Source organism: Periplaneta americana, chromosome 12 (genome assembly GCF_040183065.1).
Source record: "Periplaneta americana isolate PAMFEO1 chromosome 12, P.americana_PAMFEO1_priV1, whole genome shotgun sequence".
NCBI classification, from domain to species: Eukaryota; Metazoa; Arthropoda; class Insecta; order Blattodea; family Blattidae; genus Periplaneta; species Periplaneta americana.
In genome coordinates this window covers 37,257,377-37,273,211 of record NC_091128.1, presented here as the reverse complement: position 1 = coordinate 37,273,211, position 15,835 = coordinate 37,257,377, and the positions used below count along the sequence as shown (strand labels likewise).

General features: G+C 35.2%; 1 protein-coding gene across 6 annotated transcripts in view; it reads right to left on the bottom strand.

Annotated features, from left to right (window-relative positions):
* LOC138710304 (zinc finger protein 664-like) overlaps positions 1 to 15,835 on the bottom strand; it is a 54,895-nt gene that overhangs the window by 30,432 nt on the left and 8,628 nt on the right. For all 6 annotated transcript variants that reach the window (XM_069841103.1, XM_069841102.1, XM_069841104.1 and 3 more), the window contains 3 exons: positions 11,540 to 11,628; positions 2,414 to 2,551; positions 19 to 101 (listed from right to left, as the gene is read on the bottom strand). In XM_069841103.1, the coding sequence (XP_069697204.1) occupies positions 19 to 101; positions 2,414 to 2,551; positions 11,540 to 11,623 (305 nt within the window). In that variant the 5' untranslated portion in view covers positions 11,624 to 11,628. The remainder of the gene's footprint in view (positions 1 to 18; positions 102 to 2,413; positions 2,552 to 11,539; positions 11,629 to 15,835) is intronic.

Genomic DNA, 15,835 nt, shown 5'->3' with positions numbered 1-15,835 from the left:
CTCGCACACCACACTCACCTATCGGGTAAAATTTGATTCTCTTCTGCTGCAACTTCCAGTTTCAGCTCGTCCTTTACTGTGTCAAAGTCACACAAATCTTCCTAAAAAATAAGCACACAATAGAACAGAAACATGGCGCAGGTTTACATGAAGAGTGCATCGATTTTTCATGACATATTTAAATCCTACAGAGTCCAAGTAGAAAATTGAGTAGAAAAGGACACTCCACGTAGTGCTTCTTTCAAAAGGTTTTTTCATTTCCAATACATTAAGAATTGAACTAATATTGTAAGAAGAAAATGTAAGAAAATATGTCTTTACCCAGTAATTAATTTAGCGAAATCGAACAAAATTCTAAATTGTGTAAGGATTCTATTGTATGCAAACAAACGTTAACATTAAACCATGCTTTCCATTAAATATTATATATATCACACTTAGTGGGAATTTTTGGTAGATTTCCTCTAAAATAAGTAGTGGCAGTTATGCTGAAACGATGCCATGCAAAGGAGCCAGGCAATATCGACAGGCAAGATAGACAGGAGTGGAGAAATGCAATATGTGAAAGAGGAGGGAAAGACAGTGGATTTTCCTACGATCTTCTAGATGGAACCGGGACAACATTTCGAGGGATGGTGTTATGTGATCAGCCCAGCAAATATTGCAGACGAAACAGACGCACATATTATGAACACGTTGTAGTTCCTGCGCCGAAGTCATGCTTAGGTCAGTAAGCAGAAAAGGCTATCACAGTAATCGAAATGGGGCATCACGAGTGTTTGTACTAACTTCTTTTTCAGGGAAGAGGGTAGAAAATTCTTCAACCACCTAAACGAGTGGATTATTGAGAATACTTTTTTGCAGGTTTCTGCAACTTGAAGGTTCCAATTTAAACTTTTATCCGTATAAATACCTAGATTCTTTACTGATTCACTGAATGGAATTTCGGTGTCGTATATTTTAATCGGGGACAAATTTGGTATGGTAATAGTGCTTAACAAACGTGAATGGCCCACAATGATTGACTGTGATTTTTCTGGATTTAGTTTAAGTCGGAATTTCCGTGTCCATGTCCAAATTGAGTCGAGATCGTTATTAATTTTAGTTATTGCATCACTTATTTCGTCAGTGTGGAATTTTATGTATATTTGAAGATCGTATGCATAGAGATGGTGTGGCAGTACTTTAGAGATTGATATTAGAGATATGTCGTTGATATAAATTGTAAATAGTAAAGGGCCAAGAACTGAGCCCTGTGGGATCCCTGACCTCACGGCCTGCCAAGAGGAAGAACGATTTCCAGCTATCACACTTTGTTGGCGGCCATTAAGGTAAGAGGCAACCACAGGACGTGTTCTAGGGATAGTCTTCTGAGTTTACATATTAACAAGTCAATATCTACAGAATCGAAGGCTTTGCTGAAGTTAAGTGAAGTCATTATTGTCAATTTACGTTCGTCCCAGGCATCGCATAGGTCTTCCGTGACTTTAAGTAATGCTGTACTTATGTTATGTCCGGCCCTGAAACCTGACTGATAAGAGTCAAGAAGTTTGTATTTGTTTAAATAGTCCGTCAGTTGCTTGTGTACAATGCGTTCCAATGCTTTGGATAGGACAGGTAGGATCCTGATAGGTCTATAGTCATGATGAAATGTCGGTGTTTTGGTCTTGGGAAGTGGGTGGACAAAAGCGAGTTTCCATTGCTTTGGGAAAGTCGAAGTCATAATTGAGGCACGGAAAATGTGAGTCACAGTCGGTAGTATTACGTCTGTGTTTTTGTTTAATAACGGAATATATACAGTGAGCAGGAAAAACCAGATTGGAGAAGCTGTGGGAATTGCCTATATAGCCTGCCAGCATGGTCAAACATTGTCTAAAAGACAGTTACGACACATGTTATATTTAATTCATAGGTTGCCACACTCGATCTGAAGCAAACATCCCTACCCACGAAATAAAATGTAACTTTCAACACTTATATCGTAAATAACTACTATGGTGAATACACACCTTCCTATAATTCTCACCAACCTTGTGTAATCTAAATGTGTGAGCCTAAATCTGGACTTTAATTCTACGGAAAGAGCTTATAGATAACAATAAGAGCTATTCCAGATGGTAATATGGGCATTTCACTTTCTATAGCAAGATCTCGTATCTTGCCAAAAGTAACAGTATTATCACTGAAAAAAATTTTCTTCAGAACTTAAACCAAAAAGCCATATCGCACTTTAGATTTAGGCAATTCTAAAAGAAAAAAATAAATAACAAATAGCATGCAGATAGTATTACTATCCCCACTGTAAACCAAAGTTTGCTATCACCACAGTTGTACAGAGAAGGTGCCTGTGACGAACAGAATACAAAGTAAATAGTGGAAAGAAAAGCCAGCACACCCAATGAACTCCACTCACCTCGACTTCACACTTCACCATGGGAAAATTATTTGGCAATATAATTTCTTCAAATTTTATCTCTGGATTTTGATCATAGCTCTCGTCCACGCATTCCTCCTTTATCCTAGTCACATGCAGATCCAATAACTTTCCTTCCTGCAGAACAAAGAGGCATAATGAAAGAGTAATATATTAAAATACGTACGACAGAAGCTGATCATAAGTGTTATAGGCTGTACTCTGGGTCTGAATGCCAGTGCTTCAATACTACTTGCAGCAAATTATAGAAATTATGGACATAATTGAAGGAATATGGAGAATAGATTTTAAAAGCAATATATGTCGGAGAAAAGGTAAATATTTCACTTATGAGAACGACTGATATAGAACCAAATCTATAATGGAGTCGAATTCACATTAGGACCATGTAAGATAAAAGATTTTCTGTTCAGTGACTGTAATGTTTTCTCATTCAATTTCGATATTCCAATGTCAGCAAAAGTAAAATTATAAAGTACACTTCGAATGAAACATATCCCAATACATGTTATTGACCCCAACTGCAATGCGAGAAATACGACTAATTTACTTCACATCATGGCAACATTTAAACAAGCTGTAGTAGGCCTACAATTCATGGTAATTTATTTGGTAAAGGCGTCTCTGATCTATGTCTTCAATTCTTTACTGTCCTTGGCAATAGGGGAAATAGATGATGTTTTCATAAAAAAAAAAACATATGAAAAGATAATCAGTGGCGACATACCAAACTATCTTAGGGAAAAATTCAGAGTGCCTCAGCTATTGTAACCACTTAGCTGTTACAACAAGAGAATTTTCAGAATTCCAGAAGAGTGAAGGATAATTAAAATACAGATTAGTTTTTAGAATATCAAGTAGATATTCTTTAAATCAATATCTGTATGGTAATGTCTTCGAGAAAGTTGATTGACAATGAATCCTGCAACTCTGGAAGCTATTTAAAATGCTGTGTCAATGATTGATGCGGATGCTAGAGAAAATTCCACACTGATACTTGCATTTTTATGACGTGAGATTTACCTCACAGTGTGTTTATAGTAGCATTGAATGAGGCACAATAGTCCTAGAAATGAAATTCAAGATCTTCTGATCTCAGGACAGTATAATCCTTTCCATTAGATTTTGAAGAAATATATCTACTTTCTCCTGCATTAGCAATACCAGAGAAGTTGCAAATTAGGGCTTTTGCATATTATCATAGATCTAAACACATCCATCATTTTGAAAGTTATCAACTACACTGCTCAAAACAATTATGGGAATACTTACTATAAATTGAAACATAAATTTCATCTGTAAATAAGAATTTTAAAGATTCATGGCCTGAATTATGAGTATTTACCTGAAATAAGAAATCTTTGATTATGAAAGGCCATGACAACTTCTAATTGATCAGTTTTCTGACATTGCTATAGTAATGAATGCTAATTACTTGCATTGTTTATTAAAGATTCTGACAAAATGAGACATTCAAATAGTCTGAAGTGTATCTTGCTGTACTTCCCTTACGAGAAGGTCAATCTCTGCGAAAAGTGGCTAGAGAGTTTGATGCTTCTTCTGTGGCAAGAGGGTTAGATATAAGAGAGGGGATCAATCCAATCTTTTCCTTGTTAATCGCTGCTAACTCTAAGCAGCCTCCACTAGAGCACTAACATTGTTTCTTACCAACATTCCATCACTGAATTTAGATATCTGGAAATGAATTAACATGCGTGCTCTTGGTTTAAGTTATTAGTCCTGGACATTTTGAAGTTTAGTGTACAGATTTCTTGCAATGGCTGCACAAATAAAGTGCGAGTATCCAAAATGTTGAAATAAGAGGAGTAGCTACTAGAGATGAGCTTAAACGATATTTTCAAGTATCTGTGACAACTGTAACAATGACAATTAAATATCTGTAACTTTTATCGGTGATTTTGTCTTATTTTTATAAGATAAGTAAGCAAAATATGCAAGAATTACACCGATATTTTGTCACACCAATAAAAATTAATAGGAAATATTAAAAAGCAGTGAAATATGAATACGATTTCTATATACATGCCACATATCCAGTATCAGATTTACGAGTTGCCTAGGGCGGCAATTTCCAGGGGGGCGACATTTTTTCTCTCTCTTTCTCTTCCTCTTTTTTTTTATTTTCATTTTTCAGTGAAATTTGTTTTTAAAATACTTTTTAGTAATTCTTTTCTGCAGTTTGTTCTTGAACATCTTGTGGAAGTCAGATATTGTTTTGTTATCGTATTGTTGTGGTCATGTCGAGAGCAAAAGGAAAACGTGCTGCTGCATAGATACAGTATATTGTAATGCCAGTATCAAGTTATTAAACTATAAAACTTCTTACATTTAACTGCTTGTATAAAGATGAATGCATTGTTGAAAATCAAATTGGACGTGTTTATTACATTATCGCTATGAATAGTAACTACAACTCATAGTTCTTACATCTCATCTCATAGTTACATTTCCAATATAATATATCGTCAACAATACTATTTAATCACTTTCAGCATATGCACTATATAATTCAATATGAAAGCCATATTCCTCAAAGATTTGCAGTTTATCTTTCAATTTACTATATACTTTCTCTCGAAGTAAGAAATATTCGTAATAATTATACCATCAACAAAACCAATGCTTAAAAATCAACCACAGCTTGCCTTTAACAAATCAATTTTGTTTCAACAATGTTCTTTGTATCGAGTCTGATGTGCTTCACCAGACAGATTTTAATGTCATCATCAATGCTTTCTCTGTGAAGAAAGTGCGAAGAAAATCTTTTTAATTCACAAGTAAGATGCGTATATTTTGATTCCATTAATTGTTTTCTGAAATGTAAGATTTCATTTAAAACTAAATTAAACAAAACGACCTGTATAATAGCTGCTCATAAGTTGTTTGTGAGAGTTAATAATAATAATAATAATAATAATAATAATAATAATAATAATAATAATAATATTTATATATTTATTTATTCTGGCGAAGTTAAGGCCAGCAGGCCTTCTCTTTCACTTAGCCAAAAACAAAAGAAGCTGATACAATAATTTTCCAGACAGAGTTGGAGGGTGGCAAATCTCAGCACTGCCTAGAGGCAGCACTATATCTAAATCTGGCCCTGCACACATCAGTGATTTATATGGGAAAATCCAACAAATAAATTATGCACTCGTACCATTAACAAATACCAACCGAACAGTAAGTGACAAAAGTTAATCTCATGTACCAAGGGATTATATTGTATGTATTGAACTTGTCGATAATTTTTAAATACGTAATGTAGTTAGGTATGAAGAAATTGAGGTTATGTGATAAGAGGAAACTGTACCAGGGACACTTCTTGAAAAATCAATTTTTTAATTTTTTGTATAAGCTTCTACAATATTTTTTATTATTATTGATAACAGTATCTTTGAAGTGTAAAGTATCTTACTTATGGTACTTACAAAAGGCTTTTAAGGAACCCGAAGGTTCATTGCTGCCCTCACATAAGCCCGCCATCAGTCCCTATTCTGTGCAAGATTAATCCAGTCTCTATCATCATATCCCACCTCCCTCAAATCAATTTTAATATTACCTTCCCATCTATGTCTCGGCCTCCCCAAAAGTCTTTTCCCCTCCAGTCTCCCAACTAACACTCTATATGCATTTCTGGATTCGCCCATACGTGCTACCTGCTGTGCCCATCCACAAACGTCTGGATTTAATGTTCCTAATTATGTCAGGTGAAGAATACAATGCGTGCAGTTCTACGTTGTGTAACTTCCTCCATTCTCCTGTAACTTCATCCTTCTTAGCCCCAAATATTTTCTTAAGAACCTTATTCTCAAACACCCTTAATCTCTGTTCCTCTCTCAGAGTGAGAGTCCAAGTTTCACAACCATACAGAACAACCGGTAATATAACTATTTTATAAATTCTAACTTTCAGATTTTTTCACAGCAGACTAGTTGAGAAAAGATTCTCAACCGAATAATAACACGCATTTCCCATATTTATTCTGCATTTAATTTCCTCCCGAGTGTCATTTATATTTGTTACTGTTGCTCCAAGATATTTAAATTTCTCAACCTCTTCGAAGGATAAATCTCCAATTTTTATATTTCCATTTCGTAACATATTCTGGTCACGAGACATAATCATACACTTTGTCTTTTCGGGATTTACTTCCAAACCTACCACTTTACTTGCTTCAAGTAAATTTCCCATGTTTTCCCTAATTGATTGTGAATTTTCTCCTAACATATTGACGTCATCTGCATAGACAAGAAGTTGATGTAACCCATTCAATTCCAAACCCTCTGTGTTATCCTGAACTTTCCTAATGGCATATTCCAGAGCAAAGTTAAAAAGTAAAGGCGATAGTGCATCTTCTTGCTGTAGCCCACAGTGAATTGGAGAAGCATCAGATAGAAACTGCCTATACGGACTCTGCTTCAAGTTTCACTAAGACACATTTTCATGAATCAAACTAGTTTCTTGGGAATAACAAATTCAATAAGAATATTATATAAAACTTCTCTCTTAACTGAGTCATACGCCTTTTTGAAATCTATGAATAACTGATGTACTGTACCCTTATAATCCCATTTTTTCTCCAATATCTGTCGAATACAAAAAGTCTGATCAACAGTCGATCTATTACACCTAAAACCACACTGATGATCCCCAATAATTTCATCTACATATGGAGTTAATCTCCTCAAAAGGATATTCGACAAAATTTTGTACGTCAACAAAAGTGATATTCCTCAAAAGTTATTGCAGTTAGTCTCATCCCCCTTTTTAAAAATAGGTATGATTATGGACTCCTTCCATTGTTTTGGTACAATTTCCTTTTCCCAAATTGCAAGTACAAGTTTATAAATTTCGCTAGATAATGCGCTTCCACCCTCTTGTATTAATTCTGTTGGAATTTGATCAATACCTGGAGACTTGTATTTTTTTCAGATTTTCTATCGAAATTTCGACTTGAGAAAGTGTGGGTTCTCGTATAAATGTCTCAGCAGTTTGTATATGAATTTCGTCCCGATCATTTCTATTTGGCCTATGTATATTTGGTAGTTGTCGAAAATAGTTTTTCCATCTGTTCAGAATTGAATGACAATCCGCAAGCAAGTCACCATTCTCATCCTTGATCACGTTTACCCTTGCCTGATATCCGTTTTTAAATTCCTTTATATCCTTATATAAATCTCGAATGTTTTTATTTTTACTATTTGTTTCTACCTCGTTCAGTTTTTCCTTCAAGTAATCTCTCTTTTTATTCCTAAGTGTATGACTTGCTTCCCATCTTTCATAGAAATATTTATCTCTATTCTCCTCAATTGGTTCCTGTAAGAATTTCAATTTAGCCTGTTTTCTTCTATCTACTACCATGCAACAATCTTCATCAAACAACGGTTTCTTTTTCTTACTTTCATGCTCTGCTCAGCTGCAATTTTGATATTATCTCGGATATTCTCCCACACACTATTAACATCTAACTCTTCCTCAGCTTCGTCGGAAGTTGCTAAAGCAGCAAACCTATTTGAAATTTCAACCTGATAACATTGCTTAATTTCCTCGTCCTTTAATTTCAGAATATTGAATCTATTAATATTAGCTTGTTGCTCTACTTGCTTGGCTACTGACAGTCTTTCTCTTAATTCTCCAAGCACCAAATAATGGTCAGAATTACAGTCTGCCCCCCTGAAAGTTCGAATGTCTACTATACTAGTATGTCTTCGTTTATCTATCAAGATGTGATCTATTTGGTTCTGTGTCATTCCGTCTAGAGAAGTCCAAGTATATTTATGTATATTCTTATAGGGGAATGTTGTACTCTTGACAATTAAATTTTTTGATGTGGCAAAGTTGACTAACTTAACATCACTGTCATTACTATTTACGTGTAGGCTCTCTTTTCCAATTGTTGGTTTAAAAATACTTTAGCGTTGAAATCCCCCATAAAACTTTCATGTGATATCTTGGTAACTGATCAAAAGTGTGTTCCAATTCCTCATAGAAGCTATCCTTTATATGGTCGTCTTTCTCTTCTATAGGGGCGTGATTATTTATAATTACAATATCGCACCATCTATCCTTAAGTACTAAATACGATAACCTGTCACTGATAAATTCGACCGTTTTTACTGGTGATTTTATTCTTTCATGTACAAACAATCCTGTTCCTAATTGGTGATTAATGTTTCCTACCCCATAACACAAGTAATCGCCTATTTGTGGTATGCCATTCCCATCTAACCTAACCTCTTGTATCCCACGAAGTCTATTCTACATCTAGCTAGTTCTTTCGCTACTAATGTTACTCCTCCTGTTCTATAAAGACTAGTTACGTTCCATGTACCAAATCTTATAACCTTTTTTCTTTGCTGTAGTCGTGCCAGAGAATCAGTCCCATTCTGAAGCTTATTGTTAGGTTTCGTAACAAGCTGTTTTTTACGGTGATGGGTTGTTAGCCCTTCGCCCAACTCCCAAGCTGGAGGACCACCCCTTATCGGCTGTCCACGACTGCTTATTCATTATATTCGCAGCTATCCTCCATATCTGAGGGCCGTCTCCTCTATCCGCAACCTGAGGACGCGCCATCCCATGGTGATAGGGACCCACAATACAATAATGCATCCGTATCATTCTCAATTTCTTCCTTAAGCAAACCAAATCCACTTCAAACATAAGCTTTCCTGTTACAATGTGAAAATAATATTTTCTTTGCACCTTGCTCCAATGTAGTCTACTGTATGTTACATATATTTGCAGACTGAATTTCTAGATTACAATATGATAATAGTATACAGCTTGATCTGCTATTGTTTGTAAAGGGTTGTTGGCCTAACAGAAGAAGAAGTCTGGCCTATTTCACAATCTTTTCTAAAATTTCGAGTTTTGACCAGTAAAATGTCTTTCACAATAACTGAAATTAGTATTGGTCATTAACGGCAATATCAGATACTTGCCAAATCTAATCAACGATAATCTCTAATCTCTTAGAACTGCACTTCTTGGACCGAAAAAGCTTTTGTCACAGTAAATAGAAACGCATGAGTTCACTACAGTAACAACATTTCTGGCCACATCCAAATTACTCTCGACAACCGCTTTGTATCATGTACGTAGAACAGCTTTATTAAATGTCGATCACTATAAACGAGATGGTTGTTAAAAATGTGCTGTTAAAAATTAATAAATTACATTTGTTTAATACAAACAAAAATTGTAACTTTCAATGACTGTCACTGTAGCTAAAGTGTTTCACTAACTGCAGTCAGTAAAACCAAGTTCAACTGCAGATACAAATTCTTTAACATAATCTGTTATTGTCATTGTTTTACTTTGGAAATACGTGTTTAATTTTGTATTTACACGAATTTATTTTCCATTCAAATCTCCGTACTTCACAAGGAAAAAGAGAGAGAGCAACAGATTTGGATTATTAAACACTAACTCTTATAATGTTTCAACTACAAAAAAAAAGTAATGTCCTTGAAAGGCTCTGAATCAATGAGATCTGAAATAATAATAAATCAATTGAATAAGTCCATTGTATCAATTTCCTATGATACAACATATCATACAATGGAGAAGTAGATATCCATGGTAAAACAGCAAGATTTAACACGATGATTGTCACAATAAGAAGAAAGTAAGAAGAAATTCTGTAATGAAATATTAGAAAGTAATGGCACTAACAACATTCAGTGAAATATGGAGAATTACACGGAAAAATAGATCACTGTTGCAAGCAAAATGAGATTTTTAAGATACACAGCGGGTTATGAAGTTCATGATCTTATCCCTTTGCGAAGATTTGAAATAAAATTACTATAAAGGTTATATAACGAGTGCTACAGAAGCTATTTTAGTTACAATATGACGTCAATACACACAAGTTTTCTATCATTGTTTCTAAGAAAATAACAAGTCAGATTGTCACTTAGCAATGAGTGAATAAAGAACTCTATTTACTGCAAGGCAACTATCAGAATGTGTTGTGGTTTGAAAAATTTGAAAATATAACATCAGTTCAATACTGTCGTTTAAACCATGAGCATCATGTTCGCAGAACTCCGAATTATTACAAGTCAATACGGTTATGGTACCGTAATTTTGAAGAAAGGGAATCTATTAACATCTGGCCATAGGCATGTTCTCGAAACTGAAGCTACTGTTAGCAATGATATGACAGCAAATCCCAAGAAGAGTCTCTAAAACTGTACACAGAGACAGCTGTGTCATGCACAACTTGTCAACATTACCGTACCTGAAACTTTACTTCTACCACATGCAACATGTTAAGGCATTATGATTATGTGGATTTCCAGAAACGGATCACATTTGTGTTTCATTCCATGGCTGCAACAGGAAAATAACACGGGCATGGTGTTACAAAAGGACTGCGCGTCATGCAATAGAGGAAAAGAAGTTCGTGAACAACATTCAACATCAAATGGTCAGGTTGTGGTGACCAATTACATGACGTTCAAATTCGCCAGACTTGAAGGCTACCAATCTCTTTGTTTATGGTTTTGTGCAGAATAATGTGTGTGCAAAGCGACCTAGGGATATTGATTATCTTAAAATAAAGATTGTCTCAGCTTTTGCAAAACCTACCGCTGAGATGTTACATCTCACATGGTGTGTTGTGTATATGCAGAACTGTCGCACATTAAGGTCTAATGTGGACAAAGCTCCTATCCTTCTGGAAATTATTTATAGATTTCTGAAAAATAAACTGCAACAGTTATCATGTTCCAGCATTTCTCTTTTATGTCTTCCCGAACAGATCACCCTCTATAGTCATTAAAATATAAAACAGGTTACGAATTAGCAAGGTTTATAAGAAAATATTTTGTTTGAAGCTTACTAAATCATAGTTTAAACCAGAAAAACTGACCACCTCTCAAAATATCATGTGTAATGCAATAATGTAACTTGTGAGGAGCACCAGTAACTGTTGGCTTGACATTATTTGTTAGTACAGGCCTACTTCAGTCTGCTAACTATAAACTGAAACGTGTCTAGTTACTGTGTCACAGTTTACAGTGTTATGCATTTGGAACACAGAAATATGATACTTAATAGTCACTTTTCATTTACCTCTGATAAGGGCTTCTTCTCTTCTGTATCACTTGAATGCATAGCCAATGGGTTGATGTCGAGTTCCATCTTTATTACATCCATCTCAACTGAAAGACGAATTTATAGAGATTGATATTCATATGCAGGATGTAAGATGTTGGAAGAGTCTTATTTAGAGTGGTGGAACATATTTTGCTGAATATTCCGAACTTGTTCTGAACAAATTTTCTGCTATACACAGAATCATAAGACATCTTTATATTAGTTAGTAAGTCGTTATGAATTGGACTATCATATGCAAACTCCTCATGCACAAAATAAGATACAGTTTCTCTACGGAATCAATAGGTGGAACCTGTGTGTGTCTGTGCGTGCGCGCTCATATACATCACTGAATAACAGTACTTGTCCTCAGGATGTCACTCATATTTTGTAATCAATGAGGGTGAATTCAAGTACCCACATATGATACTTCCACGACAATGCTTTAACTGTTATCCCCTTTTATAAATAATCTCCTTAGGTTCTCACGTGTCAGAATTTACCTTCAAAATAAATTCGAACTTGATGGTGATTCATTCAACTATTGTATTCCATAGATTTTACATGAGCAATGAAGCTTTAAGATGTGGAACAAGTCAAAGTTTTACAATATTACAATTACAATTTTTACAAATTTTTACAATATTTTACAATTTTTACAGTTTTACAATTTAGTAATTTTCTACAATTTTTACAATTTTCTGCAATTTTTTACAATATTTTGCCGAGATGTAGTGAGATGAGGTGAGATCCGAGGATTGGGTTTGGTTTCTTACTGTTTAGTTATTTATTATCAAAATGTTAAATCTTATAATGCTGGTATAATTACTGCTTTATCTAATCAGATTGGGGACGTTTGTTTATTAATGGTTTTGTGTATCATATATATTTTAATTGGTCATGGTTTATGTTCTTCTGATTTATTTGATTATCATTCAAGTTATTGTACTTTCATCTAAGACTCTTATTCTGTCGAAATTATGAATTTACAAATTATTTATGTATGACACCAGCTCTATTCCCACAATATGGTTGCACATCAACAGTTTGACGAATGGTGAAAGATGAGCTTTGATAATTTGTATAAATACAGTGAATACAATAATTCGGAAACTATAGAAATCGCACCACTGTCTAGCAGAGAAAAGGAAGGTTCTAAATGATAGGTCTGTGTAAGTAGGCTTACAATTTTCCCGTCTACATAATTATCAAGCAGTAATATGTGTTTTCTACTAATTTGGCAATACTAGAAGGCAAAATGCACTAAATATAAATGAAACTATATAACTAATATTAACAGAATGAAAGTGGCATATACATTTCATAAAAGAATGACGCATTAATATAAGGGAGAAAGGGGCACATTTGAACAGACTGAATTTCCCACCTCAATACATAATTTTCATAAGCTGCTGGTACTGCAGTCAGTGTTGCCAAGTTGAGGGATTTATCCCTCGGCGTAGGAATTTTTGGTCGAAAAGGGATTGAGGGATTTTTTGACAGAATGACAGAAAATGTAGGGATTTTCACACCTTTCCAATTTTTCCATTTTCTTAATATTTTTCAAAATATTTTTATTTTTCAGACATAAAATGAGATTTTAATTTTTTATTAAAAGCACATAAAAATGATTTAACACTGAAAACTCTATTATATGCTTAATATATGATTTGTCAACAATGGGTTGTCATAACATATAATTTTAATTTAAAAAGTTGAGTGATTCAGATAGAAACGACCAATGAGATTTATGTTTTTCTTTTTTAACCCAGATAAGACTGAATTATTTTTTGTTATAAAATACGATTTTTTTGTACCAATTATTTAATTGTAATTGATATAACATAGCGAAGCTGTTTTTAAATTTTTTATGTTGATAGTATCCGAGATTTTCAGTATCCTATATATAGGACGTCAGTCATATCCCCATGCAAAAACATTATATAACATAAGTCGTTTTAGCACTAACATATATAAATTGTTTAGCTTAAAAATACATCAAATTAACACAAAATTATAATATCACTCACACAATAAGATTACTGTAATTTTCAAGAATATTTATGGTGTGTGATACGTGATAAAACATTTTACATGTACACCAACATCACACTTCATACATATTATTGTTGTCTTTGTGTGACACTGTCTGCATTGAGTTTGTTTTTTTTTTTTTGAGATACCACAAAATGATTACTTCCATCAAACCTTGAATCTTTCTGCTCAGTCTTAGATGAGATGGTCTACTGCAGTGGTCGTCAGCACTCGCTGAAATGGGCGAAGGGTAAGTGCAGGAGGAATAGGTAGAGAACATACCTGCCAGCACCCACAAATGCACCTGCGGGTAAGAGATGCTAGCCCGAGAGTGAGCTGACGACCGCTTGACTGTACATGTCGAGCAGTGGATTCAAGAACAGATAAGACAAGACGTTTGTGAAATCCAAGATGAACGAGTTTTTCGTTGGAGTTTATCTTTTATAGCTGCCATGCATTTTGTTCTGCTCCGTCAATGCAGACTAAAGTACCATTTCTTGCCTCTAATAGATGTTCTGTACAGATTGATGTTTTGGTCCACCCATATGTTTGTTGTACTGATATATGAGATTGAGCTGTTTCACTGATATTTTCTTCTTCAGATTTCTAGAATATCTTGAAACTGTGTGCACTGGGTTCACGGAAATTGAATTGGAAGCAATAGTTACAATGCTGTTATCATTCGAAATTTTCTCGGGCTTCCAGCCAGGTCATAAGTTGGTGATCCACCGACGTTTCGAGGATGTTCATCTTCCTCATCTTCAGGGTTAAATGATATCTGGGGGTACTCAGATCCTTAATTTATAGTGCCAGAGGGAGGAGTCAGCCGAGGAGCTGTGCGCCGATTGGCTGTTATTAGTGCGGACCACGGCGAGAACGCGGCCGACATGTCGTCTTGCTTTGTGCTTTTCGACTGAATGACCTTGGGTCTCACGGTGGGCTCGGTGGACGAGTTCTCATGTGTCCTCCGCTGATGACGGCCTGTCGTCCGGGCGGTGAGAAATTTAATAGCCAGTGCCCATGCCGCGCTTAGTTGAAGACCCGAGTCCCGATTCAGGTTACCGCGTTCCACCGCTATCGCCAGGATTTCCTTTACTCTTCTATCCCAATAGCCCGAACACTTCGCCAGGACCTCGGTGTTATTGAAATTAGCCCTATGGCTTTTTTCAATACAATGTTCAGCCAATCCGGATTTTTCGGGCTGCATCTTACACAACAATGTTAAAAAAATAAAACGTCCGGTGTCCTATATATAGGACGTCAGTCTTATATGGGTTAATTTTACTGCTTGTTGGCTGTCATTTACCATTGTCTTTTACGTCTTCCCGCTTTATATTCAAATCGAATCAGTACTTCAGTAGAGAGTAGATTGTTGCAAACATGAGTACGTTAGGAATATAGGCATACTGTAGTTTCAGTTCTTGTGTTAACAGCTGGGAAAAATGTATTTTACATTACGACCATGGTTTTAAGTTGATATTTTTTAAGTGTCTGTTTATTTTCTTAGTTTTAAATTAGTGATTTTTTAAGTGTGTGTTTATTTTATTGGTACAATGAGTGATTCTCAAGAAGGACCGTCCATGCTGAAAAAAAAACGTGAAATCAGAAAAGAGTTATCTAAAGGTGAGAAATATTGGCGGAAACAATCATTCATTGAATCACGGTTGGAGGAACCTCATTTTAAAGGTTTGTTGGGTAAATCTGATGATCCCTATAAAGTAAAATCTTTTGTTGCAAAAAGTCCACACCTGTGGAGTAACGGTCAGCGCGTCTGGCTGCGAAACCAGGTGGCCCGGGTTCGAATCCCAGTCGGGGCAAGTTACCTGGTTGAGGTTTTTTCCGGGGTTTTCCCTCAACCCAATACGAGTAAATGCTGGGTAACTTTCGGTGCTGGACCCCGGACTCATTTCACCAGCATTATCACCTTCATATCATTCAGACGCTAAATAACCTAGATGTTGATACAGCGTCGTAAAATAACCCAATAAAAAAAAATTGTTGCAAAAAGGAACTATCGGCCGGTAAGAGTGAATTAGAAAGACACAGCTCCACACCCTCGCATAAAAAATACATTACAGTTGAAAAATGTCCCCAGAATTACCGTGTTTTTACAAGAAAGCCATCTGATGACAAAGTAAAAGTTCAGATTATGATGTTTGAAGTTCTATCAAGTAGCTTTCAATGAGTCCTTGAAAAGATTGCCACTTCAACAAGATGTTATAAGTAATTTCACTTTTC